The 13,229-nt window shown below is 38.7% G+C and overlaps 1 protein-coding gene across 1 annotated transcript; it reads right to left on the reverse strand.

Annotated features, from left to right (window-relative positions):
• Positions 1 to 4,377: 4,377 nt before the first annotated feature.
• On the reverse strand, positions 4,378 to 11,758 carry FBXW2 (F-box and WD repeat domain containing 2). The gene is made up of 6 exons (XM_009707616.1): positions 11,253 to 11,758; positions 8,865 to 9,059; positions 7,934 to 8,067; positions 7,361 to 7,447; positions 6,552 to 6,721; positions 4,378 to 5,084 (listed from the first exon to the last, which is right to left on the reverse strand). The coding sequence occupies exons 1-6, from the start codon at positions 11,740 to 11,742 to the stop codon at positions 4,796 to 4,798; spliced, it is 1,365 nt and encodes a 454-aa protein (XP_009705918.1). The 5' UTR covers positions 11,743 to 11,758; the 3' UTR covers positions 4,378 to 4,795.
• Between the last annotated feature and the right edge of the window lie 1,471 nt (positions 11,759 to 13,229).

A 13,229-nucleotide genomic window follows, 5' to 3' on the forward strand; every position in this document is an offset into this window, starting at 1 on the left:
TACAAAGCAAAATGCATTTGATTTGTGAACTGAGACATGATACCTTGTAAAAAGTGTCCACAGTGACCGAGTGCTGGTTAAGAACTGGGTTCCTCAGGTAAAGCCTCTGTAAGATGTGAGAGCTGAGGCATAGTGAGAAGATAGCTCTTTTACATGCCTATAATTATGGAAGGACATTATTCAAGGCCTAGGAAGTGATCATGCAGAAATGAGAAATGTAATGTACTGATTTCCAGCTTCCTTTCTTTTTCTTTTCCCATCTTCATAAATGTTTTAGCTAGAACAAGGAACCTGTAAACTACCTGAAGAATGAATGAATTGATTTTTGATTACTTGTATCTCTGAAGTACTTGGTGGATAAAAAAATACAGCTGTGCTTAGTGGTGCCTATTAAAAGATGGCTTGGGACAGCATCTCCCAGATGAAGAGCTGCATTGGCATATGTACAAAAAATACAACTACAGTCATTAGTATTAAAGGTAATGTTGCTTAATTCTTGCAGTTTGTATGTCACTGTTTGGGTACAAAATTTGTATGTGCCAAGTTGAGTAAAAGATAAATAAATAAATACATTGTGAAAATAATTGAGCAAAATCTACCAATTTCAGTTGTAAAAATTCTTGGAAATAGTGTTTGTTAAAATAGTGATGTATTGTAATACTAAACATAGCTATCAGAGTTTTGCTGATCCAAATGACTGTTCAGCTGGGTTTTTGAGACATGTAAGTTCAAGAAGAAAGGTGATCCCTCTTTTGTTACCCACAGCTGTTCTGAATTACTTAAGCAGTAAGTGCTGAGTTGTGTTGGAAAGCTTTAAAACAGAGGCAAGGGATACAGATTGATGTTGAAGAAAAAGGGACTATTATGAACTGAAAAGGTGGCTATTTCCAGGTGGAAAGATAAATAGATGAACAGCTACTTATGATATATAGTAGTGGGGTTTTTTTTCTGGAACCTTGAAGCCTCATAACAAACTGTCTCTTCATTAACAATAATTAGACATCAGGTGGATTTGTGATGGGCAAGTTGAATTATGTTGCTTCCTTATGTAGGTGTAAGGGTACAGAAGCTGCCATCTTTTCCAACCTCTATCTAAAAATAGTGCCAAGTAGTTGTTAGCTTCTGCTGAAGGGTCAGATGGAAAGCAAAGTAAACAAAACACATTTGCTCACTGTAGTTGCACATTTCAGTCATACTTTTTCTGTTTGCTAAGCCCGCAAAGCTGTGTGCATTGTACTGATGTGGCAATGTAATAGAACCTGCCTGCGAAGCAACATCTGGGGACAGCAATATTCTGACACTTTGGTGTGTGACAGAAGCGTGTGTGAGAGCAGGTATGCTTACTTTAATTTCTACACCAGTGTCATGCTTTCATTCTTTCTTCTCTTTTGTGGTGGCACATACCTATGTCCTTAAGGAGCTCTGTCATTAGTGGATTAGTATCATTAGCTAGCAAATGACCAGCTGGAACTTCTACTTGGAAGGCTTCAAGAGACAGTCTGTAAATAACTGTTTGCTAATTGTGTTTATAATAATCATCAGCTGCTATGTAACAGGCTAAAACTAAATGGGTAGAAGAGCAGTGTAGTGTGTATTGGATGCTTCTCATGTTTTTCTGCTTGCATACTCTGGGGCAATGCAGAAAAGGAGAATTTAGAGTTCCTAATTTGTTTAAAATTTTCTGCGACTTGTGAAATACTTGTGGCAGAATCCCTTTCCAAGTACCACGTCACAGCTTTTAACAAACTGTAGTATTTGCTTCACATTGGCAGCAGCATCTCCCAAAGTCTGTATTGAGAAACTCTGGCAGCTGTCAAGAGATCCCTTTAGAATTTTAGACTTAGGTAGTTTAGAAGGGGCATCTGGAAGTCCAGCTCTCTGCTCAAAGTAGGGTAAGGTAGCATGGTTTGCTCAGGACTTTGTCTACGTAAGCTGGACACACAGTCTGGGCAACCTGCTCCACTCTTGAACTATCCTCACAGTAGAGAAGAGCTAGCTGGAATTTCTCTTGCTGCAGTTTGTGACCATTGGCCTGTGTCCTGCTGCGTGATGCTGAGATGAGTCTGACTTTGTCTTCTCTATAACTTAGGTAGCTGGAGACAGTAGCAATACTGCCTCACCCCATGCCCATGGCCGCGTTCCCTCCCCTCACCATTCTCTGGAAGGCTGAGCTTGCTTCTCACAATTTCTCCCAACATCGTGTGCTCTACTTCCCTGTCCCTCTCTGTGGCCTCTCATGGGACTTGCTCTAGTGTGTCAGTCTGTTTTGTACTGGGGAACTCAACATTGGACTCAGGTGTGGCCTGAAGCACAGAACAGAGGTGAAGAATCCCTTCCCTTGAAATCCTAGCTATGTACTTGTTAGTACAGCTCAGTATACAGCTGGCCGCCTTTGTCACAAGGACAAATTGCTGAATGCTGGTCAATTTGCTGAGCAACAGCATTCCCAGGTCCTTTCCTGTAAAGCTGCTTTCCATCTAGTTGGCTCCAACCTGCTTGTTGTGTGGGGTGATTGTGTCTCAGCTGCAGGATGGTGCATTTGCTTTAGTTAAACTTCATGAGATTTCTGTCAGCCCACTTGTCCAGTTTGTTGAGGACCCTCAGAATAGCATTCCCTGTTCTCTTGCATATTGACTGCTTCCCATTCCTGTGGTTTCCCCTTCCCCTCCAAATTAGTATTGTTGGAAACTTGCTGAGAGTGGACTCTGTATTATAAATGTCACTAATAAAGTAGTTAACCAATTTTAGCCCCCAAAGAACACTTCTATTAACTGGTTACCAATTAGATTGTTGCATCACTGATGTCCACTCTTTGAGCTTGGCAGGCCAGCCCATTTCTATTTATCTTGCAGTCCAAATACTCACTCTGTGTTTCACTGATTTGGGTACAAGGACATCTCTGGCATGTTCCTGTCTGAACTCCTGCTGTCAAGTAATCTTTCAAAGCTAATGCCATGTTTTATAGGTGGCCCATCATCACTTGGCTCCTTTAGAGTAAGCTGAGTTACTGCACATATCATACACAGTATAGCTACTCTCACATTAAGACTGGTGAGACAGGTTATTAAAAACTTTCTGTTTCAAGTAAGTTTTCTTCACTTCTGAGTGAGACATCAAAAGCTCTAGGAGGTCATAATTTGTGCCCCAGTCACTGTGGTTTGAATCGAGAGCTGTGAATTTGGCTTCCAATTGATAAAATCCTTGAGTACAAACACATTTTCAAAGTAAATTTGTGTGAATAAAGGTGGAAAACCGAGTACTTAAGACTCCAGTCTTGTCTTCAAGAGCCACTGCTCCACTGTGACTTTATGCCGTTCCTACCACATTACTCAAGTACTGATTCTTGCATATGAAAGCTTGCCTTCCATTGGTGTAATTCATACTGCACACATTTGGGAACCTTGGCCTTTGTTCAGTACCAAGTATGAAATTAGGTCTCCTTGCATACTGGGAAGGAAAAAAAAAATAAATCATACTAACAATAGTAAGGCTAGGCAGATTTATCTTTTCAAGCACATGAGCCAACCTTCATGAAAACTCATGTTTTCAAGTTTTGTAAAAAAAAAATAAAAAATAATAAAAAGACATTAAGGGGAGATTTTATTGTAAGGGAGGAGGGGAAACTAACCTAAAGCATTACTAAAGCATGTGATGTCATAGATACAGCTTTTAAGTACATGTGAGACACCACAAAAGTATGTGGATAGGTATTTGCTAGTCAATAGTTAATTCATGTACATCAGGTCTCCTACAATGATCAAAGCAAAAGACCTTTTTCCAGTCCTGTGCTTTTCTTCAGACTTTTGATATCTTTTTTCTTTTCCCCAGAGATGTGGCATTCTCACTGTTATTTGCCCCTGTTTTCCAAAGCTACATGTAGCAACTACCTTTAAGTGCACAGTTACATTAACTGCAACTTTTGGAAAAAGTGAATGGCTGCTAGACATCACTTAATGTAAGACAGTGACTCTTGCTGTAGAGACTGAACATCATCTTCCCATTCATTATATTTCTACCTACCTGTGAACTAAGTTACATTCTCAGACAAATTACAGGAACTATGAACTATAAAATACTGATCAAGCCATTCTGAGTTACCATCAGCAAATATGATGATTACTGTCAAGAGGTTCTCCAAGGGTAATTGCGATGACAAGCTCTATCAGATAGAGGAAAAGTTGGCTTATTCTCGTTGAGGTGAGTTCATACTGACATGTTCCCAAACTTAAATTATTATTGTTAGCATCTGATCCTAGTTAAAGGACCCATTTGATTCTTCTGTTTCAGGCTAAGTATTTAAAGCTATGATAAGGAAAAAACATTTCGAAGAGAATGATAGTGGACAGAGAAGGGGTTTCCTGTCTTCTCATTTCAGTTAAGCAGCCATGCACTGTAACCAGTATTTGCTGTTACATATACAAAAGCCTACGGTTCTAAAATAGTAGCTTTACCTTCTGTTTCAACAACAAAACATAGGTCAGAAGTCAGGTCAAACACTACTTCATTTCAGACTTGATGGTGGATTTGAATGGTTTAAATGTTACAAGCTATGCTTCAGAGGCCAAATAGGTATGCTTCAACATGAGTAGACAAAATTTTGAGGTGAATACTGTTAGCATGCTGTATTGCATTATGTTCAAGACAACCCATTCCCAAATGCCCAAATAAAAGTAAATGATTGTGCATTGCATGATGATACCATTCGGTGTGCAACTTTGGTTCATGCAAAGTCTCATTTTATGGACACACTCCTGATAGTCCATATATTCCTGAAGATTCGGTGCATGTCAGCTTTTCAGCCATGTTCCTTCCATAACACCAAATGGATACTATGGTCTGGCATACTGGTGGCAAAAACCAAGCCCATATCATTTTGGCCATTTAGTCCGTTTAACCAAGACATTTCACCAGCCAAAAAGCTTGAACCTCTCTTTGACTTTCTATACTCTGGTAGAGGCCAGCGGCTTATCAGTTTTTCTGTCCTCAAGTCCATTATATACAGGTATCTGTTATCAAACAGTAGAGCAAATATCTCTCCAAAGCCCAGCAAGGACACATTTGAGAAGTCAGGAGGTTTGATAACCCTAGAAGACAAGACAACATTGTTAGAAACTCTGTCATGATGTAGTCATGAACCTGCATTACTAAAACAAATCCTTATGTGTCTATAGAAAATAAGTGTCTAAACTCATCTCTCTGAAAAGATTTAGAAAGAACTGGATGCAATTTTTTCAAATTAAGCAACTGAACACTTAGCTGCAGTCAGGCCTGTGGTTTCAGTTCTGCCTTTGTACATTCAAGATAGACCCTTCTGAACATGAGTACAGGTTAGGGTTTGAAAGGGATTCTGCACAGCACAAGGAGAAAAAAAAAAGCCTTGTTTCCAGATACACACAAAAGAGCAAATGTACTTGTGTTTTACAGTAGATTTCCATAGGGATTTCATGCCCCAATATCTTTAAATTAAGAGGTAAAACATCTTCTTATTCTTTTGACCACTCTTAGAAGCTGGAAATAAAACACAGAAATGCCTTCTGAAGATAAGATAAATCATTCAAAATTGGTCCTTAACAGAATGCTGGTTTACTGATGCTTAGCATAAGGTAAGCGTTTTCATCTTTGGGAGAAATAAAAAGTATTTGTTAGTTCCCCTATACCTTTAGGATATTTTTGCCTTAATAAATAAAACTTGGAACAGAAATTGAAGAAAGTTTTCCGCAACTGACTGAGCATTTGATCATAGCATTACATAAAGCACAGAACTGAGGCACAAAAATGTATGGAGATGAAAATATGTTCTCAGCAGTAAGAGAATATCTTTCTCTTTTGAAAGATGGGAGGGTAAACTAAGAGGTGAAATTACTCAAGTTATTCTTACAGATAAGAAGCACTTCTTTTGGAGCAGATCTTCCTATGGTAGATATTTTACAAATATTAGGGCTATTTCAATTAAGAGTCTGCTAACAGTTCTAAAATGCAATTTTTTTTTCTTAATAAATTACAATCTTTGATGCCACCATTTCTACAGCCTCGTTCTTTTTATGGAAACAGAATGCCATCCTATTTCAACCCTTACTGCAGTCTGATAGATTTCACTATCATTCCACAGCGTTATCCAGAATGACAAATCAGTAGTGCTATAAGGAAAAAGAGCCTTTTTAATTTCTTGTCCCATCAAAGGATCCCCCAGAAATGGCCGCCTGGCTCTCTGTACAGCAGTCTCCATGGCAAAATTAACTTCTAGTCACTACAGTTCCACATTCACAACTACAGCACTGCAGTCTGATTTAAGTCTATATTGAAACTCTTCAGCTTATGGAATGAAAATATGAAAGAGGACTAGCCTGTGGCCAGAAACCAAAACAGTAATCAAATTATTCATATTAACAGATCATAAATTAGAATTAAACCTGGCAATATGTATAAAGTAAGATGTTTACAGAATTATTATCAAGATTCTTTTGGCCTATATCTAAAGTAAGTTATTAAAACTAGTATGTTCTACTTCTTATTTATTTAAAGAAGACTAAGTGTTAAACTGAAAGATTTACCTGAGAATATCATAGCTGGCAAAGTCCCACTGGTATAATCCTAGTGCTGAGCTGCACACTATGTATTTACCATCAAAGTGTAGTCTGGGCTGTAGGGAGATGCTGCGATCTTCAGAAACAGACAGTGTTTTTAAGCACTTGCAGTTTATTTCCCTTCCAATAGGCCAAATCTACAATTAAAACACAGTTTAAGACCATAAAACATTCACATTATGAACCATTACACAAATAGAGCAAGCCTCACAGTTTCTCTTTAAGCATCAGGTAAATATGTGCATGTTTTTTCAGAAATATTTCTCTCTCTTAGGTAGGAACATCAATTCTGTAAGTGACTTGTCTTGCAGTATTGTTGCAGTATGCATTGTTTCTAGTCTAAAAAATCCCAGTGAAAATGGGTGCTTTAAAGAACAGCAAAAAAATCGACCATCCAATTGGACAGAGATTTAACAGTGTTTCAGTTATGAAACACTTCCATAGCCACAAACTATTTACAGCACTCTCCAACCCAAAAGTCCCCAACAGTAACAGTACTTGCAGTTAAGTGCTTCACTGTCAAGTTAGCACATAAGGCATGCACTGAAAGCACTTATTCTTTTGCATTACCATTCATGTAGAGCTATCATTTAAATCTAAACATGAAAGCATTGAAAAGTTAGCTTCCAAAGAGCTGCATGTCTTGTATGCAACTTTACAAGCAGGGAATATGGGAGAAAATAAATTCTTGTATCATTTGTAAACTTCAGCGAAGCACTCAAGCATTTTATTTCCCTGAGTACCAAAATGATATATGTATGCTATATGGTACGTACCTTGATTTCATACTTATCTGCACTTAGAAGAATATAATCCCCAGGACTATGCATAAGAGATTTGACTTTGCACTGCTGCAAAACTACCTGTAATTGAAGGATGTAATGATTTATGTTGATGATGTTGAACAACCAAACTTTCATTTGCATTTTTCACTTCAGTGACAACCTGCATACTGTACTCTTGTACAAAGGCAATGCGAACACTTTTAGCAACTGAAGAGAAACTACAGTTTACACTTTTCTTGTTCCTACTAGTGACACTTACTGTATTAATAAGCAAACATATGTACTTCAACTCTAGAATCACCCCCGCCACCTTCCAAGTTCTGAAATACTCAGAAAAATAATGTTTCTTGACTTCAGAACACTTTTTGTGCTCACATTTTACTTATCAAGATCATTAGTATTGCTACATAATTTTTAAAGTAGCTTTCTTTCAAAAACCATTGTTTTTATTCAGCCTTTCACCTAGCTGCAGGGTTAGGATTAGGAAGCAGAAATTTAGAACACGTTTACAAACTTATTGCAAGTAAGTGTTTTGCAAGATTAATTAAAAATCAATATTCTCACCTTAGTGACCCATTCTGTGTGTCCAGTAAGGGTATTCAGGCACGTTCCTGTTGATAAGGCCCATACTTTCACAGTGAAGTCTGCAGAGCCACTGACCAGAATATCAAGTTCATCATTGTAATCCACACTAAAAACTACAAGCAAAGAGCATACTAAATAAGGAATAACAGTCTCTATACACGCGTTTTTCCTGTGAGACACTAACTACTAGCCTCTATATGAATTTAGTAGCCTCTGAATTCATACGCGACTACAGCTTTAACTGTTGTTCTTGAACTTTTTATGTGAATTGTTGCTCTGTATTTCTAAGCTTACATTGCAAAATTACTGAATTTTGTCTAACTTAAGAGCATGTACATCAGCGGTTCCTTTATGGCTGGATTATGGTAAAGTTAACTTAAGCTAGTTCCTATTTTAAGAGCTCTAGTAAATCAATTCCAGCAGGATTAGCACATTTGATATATCTCATTACTCACAGGGGAACAGACCTACAGCTGAGTTGAGGATATTTTGCAGTAGAGGACAGAGAAGTTAATTACGAGGGAAATGCAAACACAGATTCCCAGGTTCTATTGTGCTCTTTGCTGTAAGCCCATCTCCAGTCTGGGGATATAAAGAACTGCTGTTGCCATGTGCTCCCTGCTACCTAGGGTTTGCATCTTTTTTTGGTAGACTTGAAAGTACTGAATAACCATGGCATTATTTCCATGCAACTGCAAAACACTAACATGGCTAAGCTTTGACATTATTCAAAAGCAGACAGATCTACATTTGTTCTGGCTGCTTCCCACCCCCCGCCCCCAAAAGGTGACTTGGGACAAGATCTGAAAAAAAAAGCTATTGTGCAAAGAGCTAACTTAAATTATAATTTGTTTGATGATGATGTATGTTACTTGACTGGTGAAATTACAAATTGAAAAGTTCAACATACCTGCACCAGTATGTCCTCTAAAATGCTGTGTCTTTGCCCCAGAGCTCCATTCCCAACAGGCTACTGTGTTATCAAAAGATCCTGTCACAAGCTTTTGTTCATCAAACTTCACTGCAGCACAAGTGTGTGTCTGGATACCATATATGCACTGACCTGTGCTTACATCCCACAGTTTTGCAGACAAGTCATCTGATCCTAGAATATAAAAGAACAGGGTAATTGGAAGCAGAGAGTAAATAATATTTGCAATCCTATACTTGTCTTCCATGTTTGTCTTAAATGGAGTATTTTCACGGAATCATAGAATGGTTACAATTGGAAGGGATCTCTGGAGGTCAACTCTTCCAATCAGCCTACTCAAGCAGGGCCACCTAGAGCCAGTTGCCCAGGACCATGACCAGATGGCTTCTGAATATGTCCAAGGATGGACGCTCCAGAGTCTCCTTGGGCAACCTGTGCTCAATCACTCTTACAGTAAAAAAGTATTTTAGAGGGAACCTCCTGTGTTTCAGTTTGTGTCCACTGCCTCTTGCCCTGTCACTGGGCATCACTGAAAAGAGCCTGGCTCCATCTTCTTTGCACCACCACTTCAGGTATTTATTTACATTGATAAGATCCTCCCTGAACCCTCTCATCTTAAAGAATAAAAAAAAAAAAGTCCCAACTTTTTCAGCCTTTCTTCATATGAGATGCTCCAGTCCCTTCATCATCTTCATGGTCCTTTGTTGGACTCTCCAGTGTGTCCATGTCTCTCTTGTACTGAGGAGCCCCAAACTGGACACAGCATTCCAGGTGTGGCCTCACCAGTGCTGAGTGGAGGGGAAGGAGCACCTCCCTCAACATACTGGCAACACTCCTCCTGAAGCAGCCCAGGATACTGTTAGCCTTCTTTGCAGCAAGAGCACGTTGGTGGCTCCTGTTCAACTTGGTGTCCACAGGATCCCCAGGTCCTTTTCTGCCAAGCTGCTTTCCAGCAGGATGCCCCCCAGCATATTGTTCCTCAGGTGCAGGGCTTTGCATTTCCCCTTGTTGAACTTTTCCTCATTAAATAGTACTTCCAAGCTGCTTGAATAAGGGGAATAAGCCCTAGTTTTAAGTCTCAGCACTACAGCAAAGCCTCTTATTTTCACGTTAATTAAGCTGCTAGACGTCTGGCCTTCCAGTTTCCTCCTACCCTTTTAGCGTCTTCCATAGATTCCAGTACTGTCTCTGATTGACAGTGTCTACTGAAACAGACGCATGGAAGTTTTACATGATACATCACTCTCAGGTTTGCAGAGCCACTGAGTATACCGCAAGCTTTAGTTTGTTTCAGGTAGGAAAGGAGTCTACCAAATCTTGAAACACAGCAGATGAATACCAGGCCCCAGCACCTGCCAGTTTCCTTTCTCTCCCCAAAGTTTTTGTTTCGGGTTTTTTAAACTCGTAACAGTAAGTCTGGACTGCTGGCTTTGGAGAGCAGAATAAAACCCTGGACCCTTATACCTGTTGTTTCTCCTGGTGGTTGCAGCACAAAAGTGTGCCACTTTTCAGAAAGTTTTTACAATGTTGCTTCCTGTGTATTTACATTCCCCCCTGAGTAGGGAAGTAAAAGACTGGGTAAAGTCTAGTTGTTGGTTTCTAGTAACCATCTTAACTTACGAACAAATGTGGCAGTACTTAGCCAGTATTCCCAACTTATTCTGTAACACTGTCATCTCAAGTGATTGGGAAATCCTTAGAATACCCTCTGACAGCAGTTCATTGTAACTTTGTTACTATTCTTTCATATTTAAGGTTTCATATTGGTTCTGGCTGCGTTTTTAAGTTCAAACTGAAATCTTGAAGTCTGGAGTCTTCAGGGAAGAAGCTGAAATTATCATTACAATGTGCAAGTCAGACTAGTAGCAAGGTTAAATCTAGTTTACAGGTCTTCATACAAGCACTTATGTTAAGAACAGAAAGTGCTTATAGACAGTATCAGAGAAATCATCTTGTTCCAGGGAAGAAGACAAGACTTTACCTGCCACACCTTGGGAGACTGCAGTGATCACATAGCCCAAACAAGGTCCCTTTAACTGGAAGTCATCCTCTAAGAGGATAACTAACACCTCTGTACTTCCCAAATGGGCTTACTAATCTGAAGCATGATACCTGCTGTTACTGTTTTTTTAACCAACAAAGAAATTGGTGTCCTTGTTTTCCTATTAAAGTGACTAATGAGTTTATTAGTGTGCCAGGTGCTTCAGAAATTGGAAAAAAAGTAATTTTGAATCATCTTAAATTGCATTAGCACTATGAAAATAATCTGTCTGGTAAAGGAAAAGCAAATTATCATTAATCATGGGGGTGGGGGGAGGAGGGAAAAAACAAAGAATTGTAAGACTCCAAGTTTTCTGTCCTTCCTACCTGTACACAGAAGTCCATCTTTATAGTAAAGTGCATATACTCTGGCACTGTGTCCAATTAAAGAGGATGTCTCAAAGGCTTCATGGTCCCTCAGTTGCTTCATCCTTAAAATAGCCTTTAGGTAAACCTTCTTCCAATGTAGAGGATCCTGAACAGAGTCATCTATTTGCCAACCCAAATTCTTACATGCAGTCTGCCACACCTCTGTACAGGCACTTATAACCTTATTCCACTGCTTAGAGACGAGGCAACATGTGAGTAAGGTCTGAGGATCAAGCCATTTTAACAGATAAAAACTAAGTTCCAATGGAAGAAGTTTGAGGAAGTCCCTCTTGAGGAGAATCTCTAAATTATTGGAGAGGTGCCTGAGCTGGACTGCTCCACTCAAGCTAATCAGGTGATCCAGAGTTTCATTTTTCTGCAAGTCCGTCAGAGAAAGAAATGTAATAGAAATGTTATCAAGCCATGCTTCAAAGTCCTTTTTCTCCATAAGGTTATGGAAAAATTTACCTGTGATACATCAAAATACTGTATTAGTTCTGTTCAGAAAACAAGGTAAGCATCACATCTTTATTACTGGTACATCAGTATTCCAAATGGCACGTTAACACATAAGCTGAAGTGACCAAACACATTTTAAATATTCATTAGGTTAGGACTAAGTATTTGCATGCACTTTGAACTATCATTTGTCCTGCATCAGACTTAGAAGTGAATTGTATGAAAGTAGTGAATGTTAGCATTCATTATGAATGTTAACATCTTTCTTGTTCTAGATTAACACTTTCAAATTTTGAATCCAGTAAGGTAAGGGTTAGTTTAAGTTTTAAACCTATTACAGCAAATAAACAGTCTTACAGTTTACTCATGGATTATACTGATAAAGGGAAGAAACCAAAGCATATAAGCAGAGTGATAAGCTAGTTACTGACAGAACTTATTCACACCTTTGTCCTGAACTATTTTAAACACAAAGCAGGTAACTGTAATTTTTTAAAAGAAGATACAGAGAGATCTCTGAAAATTGTGTTGAAGGACATGTTAGCCACTTTCTATTTGGCTCATGTAAAGACTGTAAATTGTGCTGGTCTAGTATCAGTTTTGACATGTTTGCACTGCATTGACCTAAACACTTTTAAAAAAAAATTCTGTTTTTTTCCTATTTTCTCAGTTTATTGCTAATGAAAAGAATTAACTGTGAAATTGAAGATTTGAAATACTACCTCCTGAACTACACGATCTGTATGCATTTATACTGTCCTGCAGCATCTCAAGTTCCTGCAATGAGCTTGGACAAGTGATTAACAAGATAAACATTGGGCAAACAGTTAAAAAGCCATAATTATTTATTAGATCTAACTCCATTCATTACACAACTGGCTGAATTTAATTCATAGAAGCTCCCAAACCCAAAGACTTGAGGAATCGGAGTGGGAGTCAATAACATGTTTATTTCTGTACAGACATTTTACCTTCATAGAATAAGATCTTAGAGTACACCTCTTAACATGGCATAGTAATACAGAAAAGTACAATCTTCACTATGAAAGGCTGCACATGGCATGCAATTGTTGATAAAAACTACAAAAAGGTATTGGGTGTCGAATGTACAGAAACAGCTGCTTCTATCAAGTCACAAGTTCATACAGTAACTTTTACTGCTGACAGCACTTACCAACTTTCCTCAGCACATATGGCAGAGGATATATCTGCTGTTCTAACAAGCATATATTCTCTTTTAAACAAACAAAAATTTCTAACAAGCTCCCTATGAATAAAAATAGGTGAGCTCTAAAGCGTTTGTTGTATTCAATACATGAAGCTAATATTGAAATCAAGGGCTGCTGTAAGGCCCCGAAACCGGTGCTCAGAGCTACGAGCAGGAGGCTCTTTTCTAGGTGTTATCCAGCAAGCCCGATCCGCTACCCCGCCCACTCACATATACCTCCGCACGCTAAAAGCACGGCGAGGACTGGA

This window comes from Cariama cristata, unplaced genomic scaffold, assembly GCF_000690535.1.
Source record: "Cariama cristata isolate BGI_N322 unplaced genomic scaffold, ASM69053v1 Scaffold26229, whole genome shotgun sequence".
Lineage (NCBI taxonomy): Eukaryota > Metazoa > Chordata > Aves > Cariamiformes > Cariamidae > Cariama > Cariama cristata.

Excerpts from the sequence above, each read along its gene's own strand:
- FBXW2 (XM_009707616.1), bottom strand. The coding sequence starts at position 11,742 with ATGGAGAAAAAGGACTTTGAAGCATGGCTTGATAACATTTCTATTACA. Across the intron at positions 7,448-7,933 it reads ACACAGAATGGGTCACTAAG|GTAGTTTTGCAGCAGTGCAA; the intron begins GTGAGAATATTG and ends CTTCAATTACAG. Across the intron at positions 5,085-6,551 it reads GCCAGCTATGATATTCTCAG|GGTTATCAAACCTCCTGACT; the intron begins GTAAATCTTTCA and ends CTTGTCTTCTAG.